This window comes from Mustela erminea, chromosome X (genome assembly GCF_009829155.1).
Source record: "Mustela erminea isolate mMusErm1 chromosome X, mMusErm1.Pri, whole genome shotgun sequence".
In the NCBI taxonomy this organism is placed as follows: Eukaryota; Metazoa; Chordata; class Mammalia; order Carnivora; family Mustelidae; genus Mustela; species Mustela erminea.
This window is the reverse complement of record NC_045635.1, coordinates 71,620,153-71,643,928: the sequence shown is the minus strand read 5'-3', so window position 1 is coordinate 71,643,928 and position 23,776 is coordinate 71,620,153. Positions and strand designations below refer to the sequence as shown.

Sequence of the window (23,776 nt, the reverse complement as noted above, 5' to 3'; positions counted from 1 at the left end):
CACCCATTCTGACAAGATGGTATCTCACTCTAGTTTTGATTTGAATCTCCCTAATGTTCTTTGATGTTGAACACCATTTCATGTGTCTGTAGGCCATCTGTATATATTCTCTGGAAAAATGTCCATTCATGTCTTCTGCACATTTTAATTGGATTATTCATTTTTTAGGTGTTGAATTTTCTAAGTTCTTTAGGTATTGTTGGTACTAACCCATTATCAGATGTGTCACTTGCAAATATCTTCTCCTACTCCACAGGTTGACTTTTAGCTTTGTTGATTTTTTCCTTCACTATCCAGAAGCTTTTTAGTTTGAAGATGTCCCTATAGTTTATTTCTGCTTGTTTCCCTTGCCTCAAGACACATATCTAGTAAGAAGTCACTATAGCCAATATCAAAGAAGTTAATACCTGTGTTCACTTCTAGGATTTTTATAGTTTCAGGTCTCACAGTAGGTCTTTAATCCATTTACAATTTATTTCTGTTTATGGTTTAAGAAAGTGGTCCAATTTCATTATTTTGCATGTTGCTATCCAGTTTTCTGAACACTTGTTAAAGAGACTTGTCTTTTTCCCATTGGATATTCCTTTTTGCTTTGTCAAAGATTAAATGACCATATAATTATGGATTCATTACTGGGTTTCCTATTCTATTCTAATTTTATGCCAGTACCATACTGTTTTGATCACTACAGCTTTGTAAAATAACTTGACCAACTGTGATGCCTCCACCTATACTTTTCTTTTACAAGATTGCTTTGACTATTCAGGGTCTTTTGTGGTTCCATACAAATTGTAAGATTATTTGTTCCTGTGAAAAATAATGTTGCTGTTTTGACAGGCATTGCATTAAATGGATAGATTGCTTTGGGTACTATACACATTTTACCAATATCTGTTCTTTTAGTTCCTGAGCATGAAATGCCTTTCCATTCCTTTGTGTCATCTTCAATTTCTTTAATCAGTGTTTCATAGTTTTCAGAGTACAGGACTTTCACCTCTTTGGTTAGGTTTACTCAAGGTACCTTAGTGTTTACTATGTAATTGTAAATAGGACTGATTTCTTCATTTCTCTTTTTGCTACTTCATTTCTGGTGTACAGAAATGGAATAATGTCTGTATATTGATTTTGTATCCAGCAACTTCACTGAATTATTTAATCAGTTCTAGCAGTTTTATGGGGTGGTATTTTAATTTAGTTACATATAGTACTCCATCATCTGCAAATAGTGAATGTCTGACTTCTTACTTGCTGATTTGGATGCCTTTTATTTCCTTTTGTTGTGTGATTGCTGTGGCGCGCACTTCCAGTAAAATATTAAATAACAGCAGTGAAAGAGGACATCGCTGTTGTGCTTCTGACCTTAGGGGAAATGCTCTCAGTATTTTCCCCACTAAGGATGATATTAGCTGTGGGTTTTTAGCATATGGACTTTATTATGTTAAGGTATGCTGCCCCCAAAGCTACTTCATTTAAGATTTTTAGCATGAATGGATGTTGCAGTTTGTCAAATGATTTTCCACATCTACTGAGAAGATCAAATGCTTCGTATCATTTATTAATACAGTGTATCACACTGATTGATTTGTGACCACTGAACCACTCTTGCAACCTAGGAATAAATCCCACTTGATTGTGGTGAATAATTTTTTTAATGTATCTTAGATTTAACAGCGAGTACTTTGTTGAGGATTTTTGCATCTATGCTCCTCAGAGATATTGGCCTGTAGTTGTCTGTTTCATGATGTATTTATCTCATTTTTGTATCAAGGTTATGCTGGCTTTTCTATCTTTTGTAATCATTTAAGAAGAGTAAGTAGTAACTCTTCCTCAAATGTTTGGTAGAATCCTCCCATGAAGCCATCTGGCCCTGGACTCTGTTGCAAGATTATGGATTACTGATTCAATTTCTTTGCTGGTGATTGGTCTGTTCAAATTTTCTTTTTTTCCTGCTTCAGTTTTAGCAGTTAGTATGTTTCTAGGAATTTATCCATCTCTTTTAGCTTGTCCAGTTAGTTAACATATAGTTTTTCATACTATTCTAATAATTTGTATTTCTCTGCTGTTGGTTGGTATTTCTCCACTTTCACTTATAGTTCTATTTGGGTCCTTTCCCTTTTCTTTTTGGTATGTCTGGCTACAGATTTGTTAATCTTATTGATATTTTCAAAGAACCAGCTCCTGGTTTCATTGATCTGTTCTACTGTTTTCTTAGTTTCTATATCATTTATTTCTGCTCTATTATTTTATTATTTCCTTCCTTTTACAGGTCTTAGGCTTCCTTTGTTGCTTCTCTTCTAGTTGCTTTAGGTACAAAATTAGGTTGTTTGAGATTGCTCCTCTTTCTTGAGGTAGGCCTGTATTGCTACATACTTCCCTCTTAAGACTGCTTTTGCTGCATCCCAAACATCTTGGTAGTTGTGTTTTAATTTTCATTTGTTTCCATTGTATTTTTTAAACTTTTTATTTCCTGGTTGACCCATTCATTGTTTGCTACCATGTTATTTAACCTTCATGTACTTGAGTACTTTCCAAATTATTTCTTGTGGTAGACTTCCAAGTTTCATATTGTGGTCAGCAAAGGCATATAGTATGACTGCAATCTTCCTGTATCCTGTTGATGCCATTTTTTAAAAAAAAATTATTTATTTGACAGAGAGAGGTCACAAGTAGGCAGAGAGGCAGGCGGGGCAGGGGGGAAGCAGGCTCCCTGCTGAGCAGAGAGCCTAATGTGGGGCTCGATCCCAGGACTCTGGGATTGTGACCTGAGCTGAAGGCAGAGGACTTAACCCACTGAGCCACCCATGCGCCCCAACAGAGGCCATTTTTTGTGACATAATATGTGATCTATTTTAGAGAATGTTCCACGTACACTTGAAAAAAAAATGTGTATTCTGCTCTTTTAGAATGTAAAGTTTTGAATACATCTGTTACATCCATCTGGTCCAGTGTGTCACTCAAATCCATTATTTTCTTGCTGATATTCTGTTTGGACGATCTGTCCATTGATGTTATGTGGAGTGTTAATGCCCCATACTATTTGTTATTGTAGTACTATTGATTAGTTCCTTAATGATTGCTATTAATCATTTTATGTATTTGGGTGTTCCCATCTTGGGTGCATAAATATTTATAACTTTTCTATATTCTTGATGAATTGTCCCCTTTATTATACAGTACCATTACTGTGCCTTATGGAAGTCTCTGCTTTAAAATCTATTTTGTCCAATACAAGTATTGCTACTCCAGCTTTCTTATGACACCTATTTGCATGACAAACATTTGTCCATCCTCTCACTTCCAATCTGCAAGTGTCTTTAAGTCTATAATGAGTTTCTTGTAGGTAACATAAATGTTATGTATTTATTTATTGTTTGTTTAGTTGTTTATTTATCTATATGACACAGAGAGAGAGAGAGAGCACACAAACAGGGGGAGCAGCAGAGGGAGAGGGAAAAGCAGGCTCCCTGCTGAGTGGGGAGCCCAATGCAGAGGCTCAGTCCTGGGACCCTGGGATCATGACCTGATCTGAAGGCAGACAATTAACTGACTGAGCCACCCAGGTGCCCCAGTCTGGTTTCTTTTATATGTTTTGATACTGTAAATCTTTTGACTGGAGCACTGAGTCCATGTACAAAGTAATTATTAATAGATAAGTACTTATTGCAATTTTATTCCTCGTTTTGTAGTTGTTTCTGAAAATTTTCTGTTCCTTTATTGTATTTCTCTCAGGTTTCGCTTATTTTCTTTAGTGATATATTTGTATTTCTTTTTCTTTATCCTTAGCATATTTAGTAATGGTTTTTGATAGTTACCACTAACTTTCTGTGTAACCTCTTCTGCAAATAGCAGTATATTTTAAGTCTATGGTCATTCAAGTGTCAATCCATTCTTTCTTCCTCTCCTCCTCATGTTTTAGGTATATGTCATTATATTTTATACCTTTTATGTGTGTGAATTACTTGGCTGTCTTTTTACAGAAATACTCATTTTACTGCTTTTGTGCTTCCTGCCTTAATACTGTCATTTTTGGTCTCTCCTTTCCAAAGAGTCCCCTTTAATATTTCTTGCAGAGCTGGCATACTGGCCACAAACTCCTTTAGTTTTTGTTTGGGAAACTCTTTCTCTCTCCTTCTATTTCGAGTAACAGTGTTGCTAAATTGAGTCTTGGCTGTGTCTTGCTATGGATCTCCTTTGGTTCATTTTGTTGGGGGAATCTCTGCGCTTCCTTATGTTACCTACAAGAAACTCATTATAGACTTAAAGACACTTGCAGATTGGAATTAGGAAGTTTTTTGCTCTTATTTCTTCAAATTAAATTTCTGCCTCCTTTTTTCACTCTTCTTCTGAGATCCCTATAATGCAGATGAAGTGTCTGATGAAGTCACTGAGTTCCCTAAGACTGCTCTCATTTGGAATAGTTTTCTTCTCCTTTGCTGAGTTTGGTTACTTTCCATTACTTTGTCTTCCAGGTAGTTAATTTGTTCCTCAGCTTCCTCTAGTCTGCTATTTTTTTCCAGCAAGTGCATTTTAAATTTCATTTATTGTGTTCTTCAGCTCTGATTGATTCTTTTTTATCTCTTTGTGAAGTGTCTCACTGATATTCTCCACACTCTTCTCAAGTCCACTGAGTATCTTTACGGTCATTACTTTAAATTCTCTATCAGCCATATTACTTACATCTGTTTTGCTTAGGTCTCTTGCTATGGTTTGGTCTTGTTCTTCCATTTGGAACATATTTCTCTGTCTTCTCATTTTGTTTCTGTGTCTGCTTCTGTATGTTAGTAGAGTTAGCTATGTCTCTTGCTTTTGAAGGTAATGGCCTTAAGAAAAAGAGATCTTGTAGTGTCCTGCAGTGCAGTGCACTAGAAATGCACCAGAGCCTAGCATTTCAGGGACTATGTCCTATATGTGTTGTGTGTGCTCTGCTGTTGAGTCTTGGCTTCTTTTTCCTTCAATCCTTCAATCCAGTTGTCTGCAGAGGTTCTCTTTGCAGTGTTTGGTCCCCAGCAGGTTGGGGCAAATTTTAACATGATGTGCAGTGGTCTCCTTGTGAAATGAGATCTGCACCCAGCACCTCTGGAACTGAGGTCCTACAAAACACACAGGTTGGGAAATGTGGTATTGGCAAGGTTTGCTCCTATCTTCCAGGCGAGGGGCTTGCAGCACCAGGACTAAGTATAGCATGACTGGGAGGTGAGAATCCACAGACGCATGGTGGATGAGGGGATGTGCAGGGCTTGGTATAAGATGTTAAGTAAAGAGTGTCTGTGGTGCTCTGCTTCCAGCAAGTGGCCACTATTCATACCTGGGGATAGGGGAGGGAATTAGTGCCTGCCATCTCCTTTGTTCCTGGAAAGGTCTCCCTATAATCCCTGTCTCTTAGGGCCATTCTCTGAGATGAGTAAACAACTACCTCCCATATGCCCCTGGTCTTTTTCAAACTGCTGTTTCCAGGCTATATCTCTGGAGTTTGTCATGCCAGTTGTCACATCATTTTCTAGATTACTTAAGCTGATGTGAGTGTTATCTAGGTGTATCTGTGGGATGAGGTGAGCTTAGAGTCCTACTACTATGTCATCTTTCCAACCAACCTCATATGCAGAGATATTTTAACACTGACCATGTACCTGGTATTAGGGAATTTTTATGTATGATAATTTTTTTTTGTATGATAATTTTTTAAAGAGTTCCAGTTTTTAAGAGATATATGCTAATATTTTTACAGATGAAATATGTCTCAGATATGCTTCAAAGTATTCCAGGGGTGGGTAAAGATGAAAGATTTGCCAGGATTTGATTATTGTTGAAGCTCAGGGACAGGCATATATTATATATGTTACATTACATTTATATTATATTATGCTATATTACATCATTGTATTTCACACTGTTTTCTGTACGTTTGTAAATGTTTGAAATTCTCCAAAATAAAAAACTTTTTAAAACTTCCATGAAACTTATGATATATCCCATTATCTGTCAACAGCATTTTTCAGTTGAAATGAAGGCAGTTTACTAATATTGATAAAAGGCAAGAATAGAAGAAAGCATTCTAGAATTCCAACTTTAATATTCTACTGCACTCAAGTACAAAAGTTTATATCTCTTCCTTACTCTGTACTCTCTAGTCTTTCATTCAACAAACATTTTCTTAAAAATATTTATTTGAGAGAGAGAAAGCATGAGTGGAGGGAGGGGCAGAGGGAGAAGCAGACTCCCTGCTCAGAATGGAGCATGATCCCAGGACCCTCAGATCATGATCTAAAGAAGTCGGACACTTAACTGAGACAACCAAGCACCCCCTCAACAAACATCTTCTAGTGCCTAATGTAAAATTTAGGTGCTGGGTTGCTAAAATGATTAATATATAATCCATATCCTCAAATAATCACAGTATAGTAGAGAAGATAAATATATACTACAAAAAGAGCCCATAGTGATGAATTTTATAATACAGGTAGGTACGGAGTGCTAACGGATCCACTACCCTAACTAGACCAAGCCTTTGCTGCCTGATTAGTAAAATAATGGAGAGAGGAGAGACTTCAGAGTGAGAATGGGTGTGTCATTTTTAAAATGCTGTAATACTACTTATCTCATAGGAACAAACAGAGAAAAGGGGCTCATATATTTTAATTATAACCATCATCATCATTTCCATCATCACCAATCTCCTAGCCAAAGGCCACCACTCCATTCTCATCTAATTCCAACCAACTGTAATTACCACTGTCAAACTAAAAGCATTCTTTTGTCAGATTACTACTCTGCTCAAAAAAATTGGTGTCCTCTTGCCTAGAATACTATTTAAAACCATTTTGTATTTTATACTCTTCATAATCTATCCCCAATCCATACAGATAGTCTTCTTTCCCCCTATTCCCCAATAATTACCCTTAACTTCTTTTTTTAATTTAAATTCAATTTTTAAATTAAATTTAATTTTTAATTTAAATTCAATTAGCCAACTTATACTTATACATCATTAGTTTCAGATGTAGTGCTAAATGACTGATCAGTTGTGTATAACACCCAGTGCTCATCACATCATGTGCCCTCCTTAATGCTCATCACCCAGTTACCCCAACCACCCACCCACCTCCACTCTAGCAATCCTTAGTTTGTTTCCTACAGTTAAATGTTTCTTACAGTTTTTCTCCCTCTTTGATGACTTCCCATTCAGTTTTCCTCCTTTCCCCAATGGTCTTCTGCCCTGTTTCTTGTATTTCACATATGAGTGAAACCAGATGATAATTGTCATTCTCTGACTGACTTTACTTCACTCAGCATAACACCCTCCAGTTCCACCCATGTGAATGTAAATGGTAAGTATTCATCTGTTCTGATGGCTGAGTAATATTCCATTGTACATATATGCCACATCTTCCTTACCCATTCCTCTATCCATGGACATCTCAGCTCTTTTGACACACTGGCTATTGTGAACATTGCTGCTATGAACACTGGGGTACAGGTACCCCTTTCTTTCACTATATTTGTATTTTTGAGGTAAATACCTAGTAGTGCAATTGCTGGATCATACAGTAGCTCTATTTTTAACTTCTTGAGAAACCTCCATACTGTTTTCCAGAGTGGCTACACCAGCTTACAATTCCTACCAACAGTTTAAAAGGGCTCCCCTTTCTCTGCATCCTCGCCAACACATGTTGTTTACTTTCTTGTTAACTTTAGCCATTCTGACTGGTGTGAGGTGGTACCTCACTGTGGTTTTGATCTGTATTTCCCTGATGCCAAGGCATGTGGAGCATTTTTTATATATCTGTTGGCCATTTGGATGTCTTCTTTCTAAAAATGTTTGTTCATGGCTTCTGCCTATTTCTTGATTGCATTATTTGTTCTTTGGATGTGGAGTTTGGTAAGTTCTTTATAGATTTTGGATAATAGCCCTTTATCTGATATGTCATTTGCAAATATCTTCTCCCATCTTCCTAATTTTGACAATGCACAATTCTGAAGTTCAGTGATAATTTCCCAGTGTATAATTTACTACAGATAAGATATTGCTATCTTGTTTCTCTTAAACCTACAAGGGAAGTTCTGAACACATATTACATTATATCAAAATAATACTCTAGATTATATGACCAGAATCCCTCTTTTTACCCACACTGAACATCTTGAATGTGGAGACGACCAGAGGAAATTTCAAAAAATAAGAGGTAAAAGTCATTTACAATCACACACAATGAAAATCTGCTTCCTAGTTAAATAAATTAATTTGAAAACTTCACCCTAAAGATATCTTTTTGTTGTTGTTTCTTGATGGAGAGAATGTAGGTGTGTGTGAAGTAGTGGAATTGCTACTAAACACAAAAAATGGAATAAATGTAGTAATTACAATTTGATTAGCAACTTAAGAATTTCAAAGTGTCCAAAAAAATTGGAAAGTGTTCATATCTAGTAATATCACTTGAGCATTAGGATACCTGTGTTTAATCCCAGTTCTGTTCGTAAACAACTACATAATCTCTGGGCCAAAGTATCCCTATTTATAAAATGAAGGACCTCAAGCAGACAATTTCTTAGGACCCTTAGAATTATATTGTCCAATATGGTAGCCACTACCAACATATGCTATTTAAATTTATATTTCAATTAAATTAATTTAAAACAAATTAAATTAAATTTCAATTAAATAAAATTGAGAATGCAGTTCCTTCATCCCCTAACCACATTTCAAGGCCTCAAAAGATAAATGTGACTCTAGTGGCCACCACACTGGACAGCACAAAAACAGAACATTTCCATCACTGAAGAAGTTTTATTGGGTTGCACTGCTTTAGAGCTCCAACATTACATCTTTCTTATGATTCTATCAGAAAGAAGAGATTAAGATTTCAATGAGATATATGCACCTCCATATTTACTGCAGCATTATTCACAATTGCCAAGATATGGAAACAACTCAAATGTCCATCAATAAACACATGAAAAAGAATGTGGTACATATACAAAATGGAGTATTATTCAGCCCTGAGACAGAATGATATCCTGCTATTTGTTTTTGTTGTTGTTTGTTTAATTTTTTAATTTATTTCTTTTCAGCATAACAGTATTCATTGTTTTTGCACCACACCCAGTGCTCCATTCAATACGTGCCCTCTCTAATACCCACCACCTGGTTCCCCTAACTTCCTAACCCCCGCCCCTTCAAAACCCTCAGACTGTTTTTCAGAGTCCAGAGACTCTCATGGTTCACCTCCCCTTCCAATTTCCCTCAATTCCCTTCTCCTCTCCACCTCCCCTTTTCCTCCATGCTATTTGTTATGCTCCACAAATAAGTGAAACCATATGATAATTGATTCTGCTTGACTTATTTCACTCAGCATAATCTCTTCCAGTCCTGCTATTTGTAACAATATGGATGGACCTTGAGCACATGATACTAAGTGAGATAAATCAGAGAAAGACAAGTACTGTATGAAATCATTGATATGTGTAATCTAAAAAGTCAAACCTATAAAAAACAGTAAGATGGTAGTAACCAGGGGACAGAGGTAGATAAGATTGATGGTGTTTAAGTGTACAAACTTGTAACAAGTAAAAAAAAAAAGAGAGAGAGATTGAAAGCACAGTATAATGAATACAGATAATATTGTACTGTAATTATGTAATATGATAAGTATCATTACAATGGCAATCATATTATAATATATAAATGTATCAAAGTAACACACTGTATATCTTTAACTTACACTATGTTACATGTGAAGTTTATTTGATAAAAAATTATTTACATGGTTTCTGCTTTTACACATACCAATCTTTTTATTTTTTTAAATTTAATTTTATTTTTTTGTGTGTGTTCCAAAATTCATTGTTTATGCACCATACCCAGTGCTCCATGCAATACATGCCCTCCTTAATACACACATATCAATCTTAACTCTACAACCATCTATTTAAGGTTTGTGCTGACCTGAAGACAGCAGTAGAAAGAGCTGGATGTTTTTCATGCTACTGCAGAGGAATATAATGGCATTATACTTTCAAGAAAGTAAAAAGAAAATTTAAAGCTTAGTGATTTTATTCTTACATAGGAATGGTTCTGAACATGATTTAAATCTATAAATCAGAGAATAGTCTAATAAAAATCATAAAAACAAACCTATTATATATATACATTTTTCCCATTCTTTAAGCAAAGATTAGTCAAGCATAATGCTAGGTACTAGGAATATAAACATAAAAAAATATGCTCTTACCTTTCCCACACCCCATCTCTGAGGAAACTCACCATCACTTTTCTAACCTTGTATCTATTCATTACTCTCCTTCAGGTACTCTTTGAGTATAAACTCAACTGGTTGACTGCCTCCATGTCATTACCCCATTAATACCCTCTGTACTAAAATCCTGGCCATTCTTAAGTACTTGTTATGACACTACTTATGTAGTCTTTCCTAACTTAATTATATTTGTTTTGTCACTCCATTTTGAACCCTACAGACTGCATTTCACTTGATGATAAGGACTCTCAGCAGTGTTGTAGCCATTTTACCCCAGGCTTGTACCAAGGATACCTTTTAGTATAAATTAGTAACAGCAGAATACCAGGTCAAAATAACCTATCTTTGGACAAATGTAAGATCTAAAGACTAAAATATGATGTAATCACATCATCTTTATCCATTCTTTAGATTTTCATTGGGCCTACAAATCATCACATTTCTGATGTGTGAGAACTTAGAACAGGGGGTAAAAATGAGCATATTCAAGATAACCTGTTTATACATTATTATGTATTACCCCACAGGTTTAAAATTAGAAAAAGCCAGTTTTGGCATGAAACAGGTCTTTCATCTGAAATTTCTTACAATATGAAACACAAGGTTTATGAAATACTAATGTGGTATAATTTATTAACTATCACCAGAAATCTGCTAATAAACCCAAAATCCATTAGATACTATATTTTTGTTAGACATGAAAACTGTCAAATCATGAATTTGCTTATTTTTCTCTCAGCCCTGAACTGACATTTTTGTTAAAAACAAAGAGTATCACCTGGGAAAAATACTGAAGCTTTCTCCTTGTACTATAAACATAAGGCTGATTTTTTTTATAGTTATCCACTATCATCCAGCTTTTATATATATAGTGGTTTTATTAGTTCTAATCTAACAATACTATGGGGACACATGATGACCAAGCATGATCCAAAGTGAAATAAAGGGGATGAGGACACTTTCAAAGAAAGATATTTTTATACAATGATATCAAACTTGGTCAATATTAAGATATTTTTAAAGAGAGGAGTTAAGATTGTGAAAGAGTAGGAGGATTCAGAGCTTTTCATCCCTCCAACACAGCCATATAGTTATCAAATTCTTCTGAACACCCAAAAAGTCAATGAGAGGTCTAAGAGAACAAAAACTGCAAAACCAATCTACCAGTTGAAAAGCAACCACCTCTTGGAAGGTAGGAGGTGTGGAAGCTCACTTGGGGGAGACACAGCTGTGGATGCAGTGGTGGGGGGAAGACTGCTTGGAGCATATGCAATGTATTAGAAGCAACTGGGACAAAATCTGATCTTTTACATTCTCTATTGTGGGGGACATTCCTGGATTAAGGGTGCTCAGGTGGCAGGGAGGGGCAGAATACCAGGAGTGACAGGGTGGTCTGAGGTTCTCCTGGGTTGCAGGAAGAATGGGTGGCACCAAGGTGCTGAGCTATTTCCACTTACAGGAGCCAGCAAGCCCGCAGAGAACAGCGAATCTTGGTATAGGGTTTCTGCTATAAACTGCAAACTGCCAGGTGGTCATGTGACTGCTTTTCTGGGACAGGCTGGCAAGTGTGGCAAGACTCTCCCCTGGAGGAACCGTGTGGGTCTGTGGCACCAACATCCATGGAATTTGGAGTTTTGACCTGGTCACACAACTGAGAGGCTTGGACATGCACAGGGTGAATCCAGGGTTGAGATGGAAACCAGAGAAACAAATAGGGTGACTGACTCCTTTTCTGTGAGGGCTCATTGAAGGGCTACAGAGGAGCGTGTAGCCATTTTCGTCCAAGGCTACAGAAGAGCGTGCAGCCATTTTCGTCCCACCTTTCAGTGCTAAAAGGCTTCAGGGAGCAAAAGAGCGCCACCTCCTGGAGGCCAGGGACTTATACCCAAGCCCCAGGTCCCTGCAACCTGGGGAAGCATTTCCACTGAAACAAGTCACCTGAGAATCAGTGTAACAGGCCCCTCCCCCAGAACAGCACAAACAACTAGTTGGCATCAAGTTTTTAGATCATACAGTGCTGCAAAGCTTCAGCGCTAGAGGGGATAGGATTGAGCTTCCATTTTACTTGTATTACTTCTTTTACTTTTAAGATCTTTTATTTTCTTATATATCCCAATTCCTTTTAAATTTCTGTTACTATTTTATTTATGTATGTACACTTTGTATATCTATATAAAGAGATATTATTTTTGGTCTACTTTATTTATTTATCCTTATTTTGGAATGTAGATTCTTTTAACAAGCACACCAAAACACACACAAGATCTTTTTTTTTTTTTTTTTTTTGGTTTTCTTATTTTGTGTTTTTGTTTTTTCTTTTGTTTTTGTTGTTTGTTTCTGTTTTTTGTTTTGGGTTTTTTTAATTCTTTTTTTTTTCCTTCCCTCTTTTCTTTTCTAGACAAAATGATGAGATGGAAGAATTCACCCCAAAACAAACAACACAAGCTAGAACTCACAGCCAGGAATTTAGTCAATACAGACACAAATAAGATGTCTGAACTAGAACTTAAAACAACTATAAGGATACTAGCTAGACTTTAGGACACTAGAGAATCCCTTATTACAGATATAAAAGAACTAAAATCTATGCAGGCTAAAAATAAAAATGCTATAACTGAGATGCAAACACAAATAGAGGCCATAAAAACAAAGGAGAAGAATGAATCAGTGATACACAAGATAAAATTATAAGAAATAATGAAGCCAAAAAGAAGAGTAAAAGAAAGGTGATGAACCATGAAGGTGTACTTACAGAACTCAGGAACTTAGTAAAACATAGCACTCATATCACAGGAGTTCCAGAAGATTAAGAGAGAGATAAAGGGGCAGGTTTACTCAAAAAAATTAAGTTTGAATAGGGAAGTACACAGATATCAAAAACCAAGAAGCACAGAGACTCCCACTAAATTAAACAAAAGCCAGCCATTGCAAAGGCATATCATAGTCAAATACACAAACACAGTAAGGAAATAATTCTGAAAGCAACAAGGGGAAAAAGTCCTTAACCTACAAGGAAAGACAGATCAAGTTCACAGCAGATGTGTCCACAGAGACTTGGCAGGACATAGAGCAGTGGAAGAATATTCATCATGTTGAATGGGAAAAATATGCAGCTAAGACTTCTTTAACAAACAAGGCTGTCATTCAAAACAGAAGGAGAGATTAAAAAAAAATTTCAGATGAGCAGAAACTAAAGGAGTTTGTGACCACTAAACAAGCCCTAAAAGAAATTTTATGGGGGATTCTCTGAGTGGAGAGAAAAAAAGACCAAAAGCAAAAAATAAAGGACCAGAGAACACCACCAAAAACACCAGCTCTACAGGTAACATAATAGCACTAAATTATATCTATCAATAATCATTCTGAATGTAAAAGGGTTAAATATGCCAATCAAAAGACACAGGGTATCAGACTGGATAGGAAAACAAAACTCATCAATAGGCAACTTACAAAAGACTCATCTTAGACCCACAGACACCTCGAGAGTGAAAGTAAGGGGATGAAGAGCAATTGATCATGCTAATGGACATCAAAAGAAACCCAGAGTAGCAATATTGGTTATCAAACTAGATTTTAAAATAAAGACTGTAACTAGAGATGAAGAAGGGCATTAATCATAATGAAGAGGTCTATCAATCAAGAAGATCTAACAATTATAAATTTTTATGGCCCTAAATTGGGAGCACCCAAATACATAAATCAATTACAAACAAACATAAATAAACTCACTGATGATAATACAATTATAGTAGGGGACTGTAACACCCCATTTACAGCAAAGGACAGATCATCTAAGCAGAAAATCAACAAAGAAACAATGGCTTTGAATGACACACTGGATCAGATAGACTTAAAGGATGTATTCAGAACATTTCATCCTAAAGCTCCAGAGTATACATTCCTATGCACTCAAAAAGCATGCACAGGAAACACTGTCCAGAACAGATCACTTACTGGGTCACAAATCACGTTTCAACCAGCATGAAAAGATTGAGATCATACCATGCAAATTTTAGACCACAACACTATGAAACTGGGAGTCAACCACAAGGAAAAAAAATTAGAAACACCTGAAATACATGGAAATTATCCCACTAAAAAAGGAATGGGTTAAACAGGAAATTAAAGAACATTTTTTAAAAATACATGGAAGCAACAGAAAATGAAAGCATGACATCCCAAAACCTTTGGAATGCAGCAAAAGCAGTCCTAAGAAGGAAGTATATTATAGTACAGGCTTACCTCAAGAAGCAAGTTGAAAAAAATCTCAAATACGTAAACCTAACCTTACACCTACAGGAGACAGAATAGGAACAGCAAATAAAGCCTAAAGCCAGAGGAAGAAGGAAAATAATAAAGATAAGAGAAGAAATAAATGATATAGAAACAAGAACAACAAAAACACAGTAAAACAGATTAAAAAAACTAAGAGCTGCTTCTTTGTAAGAATTAAAATTGATAAACCCCTAGCTAGATGTATCAAAAAAAGAGAAAGGACCAAAATAGATAAAACCATGAATGACAGAGGAAAGATCACAACCAATACCACAAAACACAAACAATTTTAAGAGATTACCATAAAAAAACTACACACCAATAAACTGGAAAACATGGAAGAAATGGACACACTCCTAAAACCTTACAAACTACCAAAACTGAAACAGGAAGAAATAGAAAATTTGGACAGACCCATAACAGCAAACAAACTGAATCAGTAATCAAAAATTTCCTAATAAACATAAGTCCCAGGCTGGATGCCTTCTCAGGGGAATTCTACCAGACATTTAAAGAAGAGTTAATACCTATTTTTCTTAAACTGTTCCAAAAAATAGAAATGGAAGGAAAACTTCCAAACCCATTCTACAAAGCCAGCATTACCTTGATTCCAAAACAAGACAAAGGCCCAACTATAAAGGAGAATTACAGGGCAATATCCCTGATGAACATGTAAAAATTCTCAATAAAATACTAACAGACTGAATTCAACAGTTCAGTAAAAGAATTATTTACCATGACCAAGTATGATTTATTCCTAGGATTCAGGGGTGGTACAATATTCCTAAAAAAAAAAAAAATCAATGTGATATACCACATTAATTAAAAAAAGGACCTGTCATAAAAAAAGGATCCTGTCAATAGATACAGAAAAAGCATCTGACAAAATACTCCTCCTTTCCTGATAAAAACACTCAAGAAAGTAGGGATAGATGGAACATACCTCAATATCATAAAGCCATATGCAAAAGAACCACATCTAATATCATCCTCAAAGGGGAAATACTGAGAGCCCTACTGTCAGGAACAAGACAAGGATGTCCACTCTCACGATTACCATTTAACATTGTACTAGAAGTCTTAGCCTCAGTAATCCCACAACAAAAAGAAATAAAAGGAATCCAAATTGACAAGGAAGAAGTCAAACATACAGTATTTGCACAGTACATGATATTATGTAGAAATGTAGAAGTAATTCATAAAAAAAAAATTGGTAGAACTCATACATGAATTCAGCAAAGTCACAGGATACAAAACCAATGTGCAAAAATCAGTTGCACTTCTATACATCAGTAACAAAGCAGCAGAAATAGAAATCAAGGAATTGATCCCATTTGTAACTATAGCAAAAAAATAAGATAACTAGGAATAAATCTAATAAAGAAATAAATGATCTATACTCTCAAAACTATAAAACAATTAGGAAAGAAACTGAAGAAGACACAAAGAAATGGAAAAGCATTCCATGTTCACGGATTGGAAGAACAAACATTTTTTAAATGGCTATACTACTCAAAGCAATCTATACATTTAATGCAATCTCCATCAAAACACCACCAGCACTTTTCACAGAGCTAGAACAAACCATCCTCCATATGTGTGGAACCATGAAAGGCCCCAAACTGACAAACCAATCCTGAAAAACAAACTTGGAGGTATCACGACTCTAGATTTCAAGCTATTACAAGTGCCCTCCTTAATACCCATCACACATCTAGCCCATTCCCCAAAATAATATATATTACTTAGCCATCAAAAAAGAATGAAATCTTGCCATTTGCAATGACTTCGGTGGAGCTAGAATGTGTTATGCTAAGTAAAATAAGTCAGTCAAAGAAAGACAAATACCACATGCTCTCACTCAATGTGGAATTTAAGGAAGAAAACAGATGAACATATGAGAAGGGGGGAAATAAAAAAAGGAGGGAGGGAAGCAAAGCTTAAGAGACTCTTCTGATAACAGAACAAATTGTTGATAGAGGAAGGTTGGTGGGGAATGGGCTGTAGTGTGATGGGTATTAAGGAGGGCACTTGTTATGATGAACACTAGGTTTTGTATGTAAGTGATGAATCACTGAATTTCACTTCATGAATGAATAAATGAATACTGCACTGTAAAATAAAGAGACATTTTTAAAGACTGATTTTAGAGAAAGAAAGAAAGCATACACATGCAGAGGGAGGGACAGAGGCAAAGGAGGTGAGAAGCAGACTCCCCACTAAGCACAGAGCCCATTGTGGGCCTTGATCTCAGGATCCTGAGATCATGACTTGAGCCAAAATCAAGAGTTGGACACTTAACTGACTGAACCACCCAGGCCCTCCAAAATTTTATTTAAATTTAAAAACATGCAAGGTGTTACTGATTGAATGTTTGTATCCCCCCAAATTCATACATTGAAGCCTTAAACCCCTAATGTGATGGTATTATAAGGTAGGGCCTTTGATAGGCAATTAGGTCTAGAAGAAGTCACTAGGGTGGAGCCCCTACAAGGGGATTAGTCTCTTTGTAATAAGAGGAAGAGACATAAGAACTCTCTCTTTCTCGTAAGCATGCACAAAAATGTATCACATGAGCATACAACTTGACAGTGGTGGTCTGCAAGCCAGGAAGGCAGCCCTCATTGAAGAATCAAATCTGCTGGCATCCTGATCTTGGATATCCCAATCTCCAAAACTGTGAGAAATAAATGTCGCTTAAGCCACTCAGTCTAATTTTGTTATAGTAGCCAGATCTAACTAAGACACATAGTATGACTCCAATGTAAGAAGATTAAATTTCTTTCAGCTTTTAGAAATGTTTATTATACATGTTTATTATACATTACAGTATGCTTACCATGCTTATTATACATTACAGTATGATCTTAGCTATCTAGAACTTTTAGGTATCTAGAGGAATTCTAAACCATGCTTATTATACATTACAGTATGATCTTAGCTATCTAGAACTTTTAGGTATCTAGAGGAATTCTAAAATATGGGGAGAGGAAAAAGAAACAAGATCTCATATTTCAGAATCTCTTGTAGCCAAAAAGCTGTTCCTCAATATCCAGCAACCAACAAAAAGGGAGAAGAACTAAAGAGCTGAGTATTATAGTATTATAGGCAAGGATATTCAAATTGGCTAGCTGTGTTTTGGCAAGTTTTGATTTATCATACAAAAACCAAGTGGGAGAAGTAACAAAAAATACATGGGATAATAAAGAATTAAAGTAGAAAGAAAGTCGTAGCAGATGCATATGCTATAGCTAAGAAAACAAACAAACAAACAATAAAGCTATAAATGGATGATGGAATAGCTCACCAATCTGGTAATGGTACCGGTGCTACACCTGAATATAATGTCCCTCAAAATATAAGGGATCTCTGAAGACAGGGTTTACTTTGTTTAAGGAACACTTACTATGTGGCAGGTGCTTTACACTCATAAGCTTTTTAATCTTCAGAGCAGTCCAATATAGTAGGTATCACTTAGGATTCTTTTGGCTGAAGTTTTGGTATCCCAAACTCAAACAGGCTTTGACAATGATGAAATATTATTCTCCCATATAAGAGGAAGTCTAGAAGTAGGCAGAACTTTCAGATTGAGTGATTTCAGTGACTTAATGAAAAACCGAGGTTCTTCCATCTCTTTGCTCTGTTGTCTACCATTAAAAATGCCATTTTCTAAAAAATAACTATTTACCTATTTGAAAGAGAAAGAGAGAGGGTGCACACAAGCAGGTGGAGCAGCAATCAGAGGGAGAGGGAGAAGCAGGCTCCCTGCTGAGCAGAGACCGCCCCCCCCAAGTGGGGTTTGGTCCCAGGACACTGGGATCATGACCCAAACTGAAGGCCGATGCTTAACTGTGCCAGCAAGATACCTATTTTAGGGGCACCATTTGGGGCACCTGGTGGGCACAGTCAGTTAAGCATCCAACTCTTGGTTTCAGCTCAGGCTGTAATCTCAAGGTCATGAGATCAAGCCCCACATTGGGCTCCACACTCAGCATGGAGTCTGCTTCAGACTCTCTACCTCTCCCTCTGAGCCTCCCCCTGAACTCTCTCTCATAAATAAATAAATAAATAAATCTTAAGAAAAGGGCCATTTTAGGGGTGTCTGGTCACTCAGTTAAGCATCTGACTTTTGGTTTAAGCTGAGGTCATGATCTCATTGGTTGCAAGATCGAGCCCCATATGGGACCCCCACGCTGAGTAGGGAGTCTGCTTGAAAATTCTTTCCCTCTGCCCCTCCCCCTGCTCATTCTCTGTTAAACAATCTTCTTTAAAAATTTTTCTAAAAATTAAAATTAAGGGGCACCTGGGTGGCTCAGTGGGTTAAAGCCTCTGCCTTCAGCTCAGGTCATGATCCCAGGGGTCCTGGGATCAAGCCCCACATTGGGCTCTCTGCTCCTTCTCTCTCTCGATGCCTGCCTCTCTGCCTACTTGTGATCTCTGTCAAATAAATAAAATCCTTAAAAAAAATTAAAATTAAAAAATTAAAATGCCATTTTATTTTTTATTTAAGTATAATTAATACACAGCTTTAAATTGGTTTCAGGTACAAAATACAATGACTCAAAAATTCTATCTATTACTCAGTGTTCATCATGATAAGTTTACTCTTAATCTCCTTCACCTATCTCACCCACTCTCTCACCCATCTCCCTTCTGGCATCCCAGTTTGTTCTCTATATTTAAGTCTGTTTCTTCCTTTTTTTCTTTGTTCATTTGTTTTGTTTCTTAAATTCCACACAGGAGTGAAATCATATGACTGACTTATTTCACTTAGCATTATGCCCTCTAGATCCAACCATGTTGTTGCAAATGGCAAGAGTTCATTTTTTTAATAGCTAAGTAATATTTCATTCTGTGTGTGTGTGTGTGTGTGTGTGTGTGTGTGTGTGTGTCTGTATACCCCCTATCTTCCTTATTCTATGGACGGAAACTTGGGTTGCTTCTACACCTTGACTTATAAAATGTTGCAATAAACACAAAAGTGCATATATCTTTTCAAATTAGTATTTGAAAAAAGTACAACATCCATTCATGATAAAAACTCTCCACAAGGTCGGTTTGGAGGGAACACACCTCAATATAATAAAGGCCTTACATGCAAAATCCACAACTAATATCATATTCAACAGTGACAACTGAGATCTCACTCCCCTAAGATCAGGAACAAGACAAGGATGTCTGTTCTCTCCTCTTTTATTCAACACAGTACTGGAAATTCAATCAATCAGACAACAAAAAGAAATAAAAGGCTTCCAAACTGGTAAGGAAGAAATAAAATTTCCACTCTTTGCATATTGATACCATATATAGAAAACCCCAAAGACAACACCAAAGTAAAGACTCCACCAAACTAGAATGGATAGATGATTCAGCAAAGTCACAGGATACAAAATTAATATACAGAAATCTGTTGCATTTCTATACACTAATAATGAAGTAGCAGAAAGAGAAATTAAGAAAGGGATCCCAATAACAAATGGACCCAAAATAACAAAATACCTAGAAATAAATTAACTAAGAAGGTAAAAGACATCTACTCTAAAAACTATAAAGTTCTGGTGAAAGACACTGAAGATGACACAAATGGGAACATATTCCATGTTCACATACTGGGAGAATAAATACTGTTAAAAAGTCCATACGACAGGGGCGCCTAGGTGGCTCAGTGGGTTGAGCCTCTGCCTTCGCTCGGGTCGTGATCCCGGGGTCCTGGGATCGAGCCCCACATCGAGCTCTCTGCTCGGCGGGGAGCTGCTTCCTTCTCTTTCTCTGCCTGCCTCTCTGCCTACTTGTGATCTCTGTCTGTCAAATAAATAAAATCTTTAAAAAAAAATCCATACTACATAAAGCTATCTACAGATTTAATGCAATTCCTGTCAAAATACTAATAGCATTTTTTATAAAACCTAAAACAAATAATCCTAAAATTTGAATGGAGCCACAAGATACCTCGAATAGCCAAAGCAATGTTGAAAAAGAACAAAGCTGGAGGTATCACAATCCCAAATTTTAAGAACTGCTACACAGCTGGCGGTATCATAATTCCTTATTTCTAGATTTACTACACACCTGTAGTAGTAAAAAACAGTATGCTAGTGGCACAAAAACAGACACAGATCATTGGAACAGAACAGAGAGTCCAGAAATTAAACTCACATTTTTTTGTTGTTGTTGTTCAGTTAAACTATGACAAAGGAGGCAAAAATACACAATGGGATAAAGACAGTCTCTTCAACAAAGAGTGCTGGGAAAATGGGACAGCTACATGGGAACGAATGGAAATGGACCACTTTCCTATACCATACATAAAAATAAAATGGATTAAAGATCTAAATGTGAGGAGTGCCTGGGTGGCTCAGTGGGTTAAATAAAGCCTCTGCCTTCGGCTCGGGTCATGATCCCGGGGTCCTGGGATGGAGCTCCACATCGGGCTCTCTGCTCAGTGGGGAGCCTGCTTCCCTTCCTCTCTCTCTGCCTGCCTCTCTGCCTGCTTGTGATCTCTGTCTGTCAAATAAATAAATAAAATCTTAAAAAAAAAAGATCTAAAGTGAGACCAGAAACCATAACATTCCTAGAAGAAAACATAAGCAGTAATTTCTTTGACATTGGCCATAGAAGCATTTTTCTAGGTATTTCCTCAGGAAAGAGAATCAAAAGCAAATGTAAACTTATTGGAACTATAGCAAAATAAAAACTTTTGCAAGGCAAAGTAAACTATCAACAAACAAAAAGGCAACGTATTGAATGAGAGAAGATATTTGCAAAGGATAAAAATCCATTTTATTTTTTTATTTAAAATATTATTTTATTTTAATTCCAGTATAGTTAACAGTGTTGTATTAGTTTCAAGTGTACAGTATAGCTACTCAACAATTTCATATATTTCTCAGTGTTCATTAAGGTAAGTGTACTCTTAATCCCCTTCACCTATTTCACCCATTACACTACCCACCTACCCTCTGGTAATCCTCTGTTTGCTCTCTATAGTTAAGAGCCTGTTTTTTGGTCTGCCCTTTTTTTTTTAAATAAAGATGCCAATAAGTAAAACCATATGATAATTGACTCTCTCTGCTTGACTTATTTCACTCAGCATAATCTCTTCCAGTCCCATCCATATTGCTACAAAGGTTGGCTATTCATCCTTTCTGATGGAGGCATAAAACTCCATAGTGTATATGGATCACATCTTCCTTATCCATTCGTCCATTGAAGGGCACCTTGGTTCTCTCCACAGTTTGGCAACCGTGGCTATTGCTGCTATAAACATTGGGGTACAGATGGCCTTTCTTTTCACTACATCTGTATTTTGGGTAAATACCCAGTAGTGCAATTGCAGGTTCAAAGGGAAGCTCTATTTTTAATTTCTTGAGGAATCTCCATATTGTTCTCCAAAGTGGCTGAACCAACTTGCATTCCCACCAACAGTGTAAGAGGGTTCCCCTTCTCCACATCCTCTCCAACACATGTTGTTTCCTGTCTTGCTAATTTTGGCCGTTCTAATTGGTGTAAGGTGGTATCTCAATGTGGTTTTAATTTGAATCTCCCTGATGGCTAGTGATGATGAACATTTTTTCATGTGTCTGATAGCCCTTCATAGGTCTTCACTGGAGAAGTGTCTGTTCATATCTTCTGCCCATTTTCTGATATGATTATCTGTTTTGTGTGTGTTGAGCTTGAGCATAACAAATAACATGGAGGACATGGGGAGATGGAGAGGAGAAGAGAGTTGAGGGAAACTGGAAGGGGGATGAACCATGAGAGACTATGGACACTGAAAAACAACCTGAGGGTTTTGAAGGGGCAGGGGGTGGGAGGTTGGGGGAGCCAGGAGGTAGGTATTAAGGAGGGCATGTATTGCATGGAGCACTGGGTGTGGTGCAAAAACAATGAATACTGTTACGCTGAAAAGAAATTTTAAAAATTAAAAAAAAATAAAAATAAAAATAAAGATGCCATTTTAAATGCTGTATAGCATCTGGTCTTTCCCTGGAAATTAAATACTGAAGAACACTAAGAGAAAGTAGTGACCTGTAGCACATCTGCAAAAGTTAAGGAATATGAAGATGAATGTGCTTATAAAATAGTATTAGTGCTCTAATACATCAGTAACAGGAAAGGAGTAAATAGTATTTTTGAATGCCTACTATGCATGAGAAAGTATTTTGTTTTTGTTTTTGTTTTTGTTTTTGTTTTTTTAAGATTTTATTTATTTATTTGACAGAGAGAAATCACAAGTAGATGGAGAGGCAGGCAGAGAGAGAGAGAGAGGGAAGCAGGCTCCCTGCCGAGCAGAGAGCCCGATGCGGGCCTCGATCCCAGGACCCTGAGATCATGACCCGAGCCGAAGGCAGCGGCTTAACCCACTGAGCCACCCAGGCGCCCCGAGAAAGTATTTTGTTAATGGTGCACAAGGCATACTAATATTTTCGAGGTAAAAGGAAGCAAATATCAGCAGTGACCTTTGGAGGACAGAAAAGCACTTAGGAAAAGATTGCTTTTGTTTATTGAGCATGTTACATCGCCCACAAAGCTAAGAAAATATATAATATGTATATATAATTTATATACATAAATATCAGTAAACATATATATACATATATAATACAAAATGACACCAGAAACCTTTTAATATAACATTAATTCTAAGGTTATGTCTGTGTTCAATACCCATTCAAGTTCACTATGTTTGCATTTGCATACTTCATACTGTTATTCTTTAAGAATATCAGTTATAGCATACAGCATATTACAACTGGCAAAGTTTAGTAAAGACAGTTTAAGATGAATGGGAAGTACCTGGTACATGTGAATTATAATCTTCATCAAAATTAAAGCTCAAGCACTAATAAGGCCTATCTTAAGTTAGCCAGAACAAATAACTGCCCAGCTTAGTGTGGCTTGGATAGATATGGCTTTTACTATATTATTAAATTATAGAATATTAATGTTAAAGCATTAATAAAGCACTGGGTGTTTTAATTATGATGTATGAATGAACTAAACTATTTTGGAATTTCTAAACACTCAATAATGATAAGTATTACTGAATAACAGCTGAAAGTGTCAAAAGTTTATCTGAAATAAAAATTAAAGAAATATAAAATTTAAAAAAAACATATATAGGGAATATAAGAGTTACACAAATTTACACTTAAAAAAATCCTCCAGAAATGGCACAACAGACTAGCATAATTCAACTTTAGTCAGTATGGTCATCAGGATTAGACAAATAAAAGTTTTCAAAATCAGTA

At 36.4% G+C, this 23,776-nt stretch overlaps 1 protein-coding gene across 2 annotated transcripts in view; it reads right to left on the bottom strand.

Moving 5' to 3' along the window:
• Positions 1-23,776, bottom strand: part of APOOL (apolipoprotein O like) — a 135,392-nt gene that overhangs the window by 86,000 nt on the left and 25,616 nt on the right. The window contains exon 1 of one of the 2 annotated variants that reach the window (XM_032330435.1): positions 15,261-15,304. The exons of the other annotated variant lie outside the window; for it this stretch is intronic. Within the exon in view, the coding sequence (XP_032186326.1) occupies positions 15,261-15,263 (3 nt within the window). The 5' untranslated portion in view covers positions 15,264-15,304. Of the gene's footprint in view, positions 1-15,260; positions 15,305-23,776 lie in introns of those variants that run through there. 2 annotated transcript variants of the gene reach the window in all.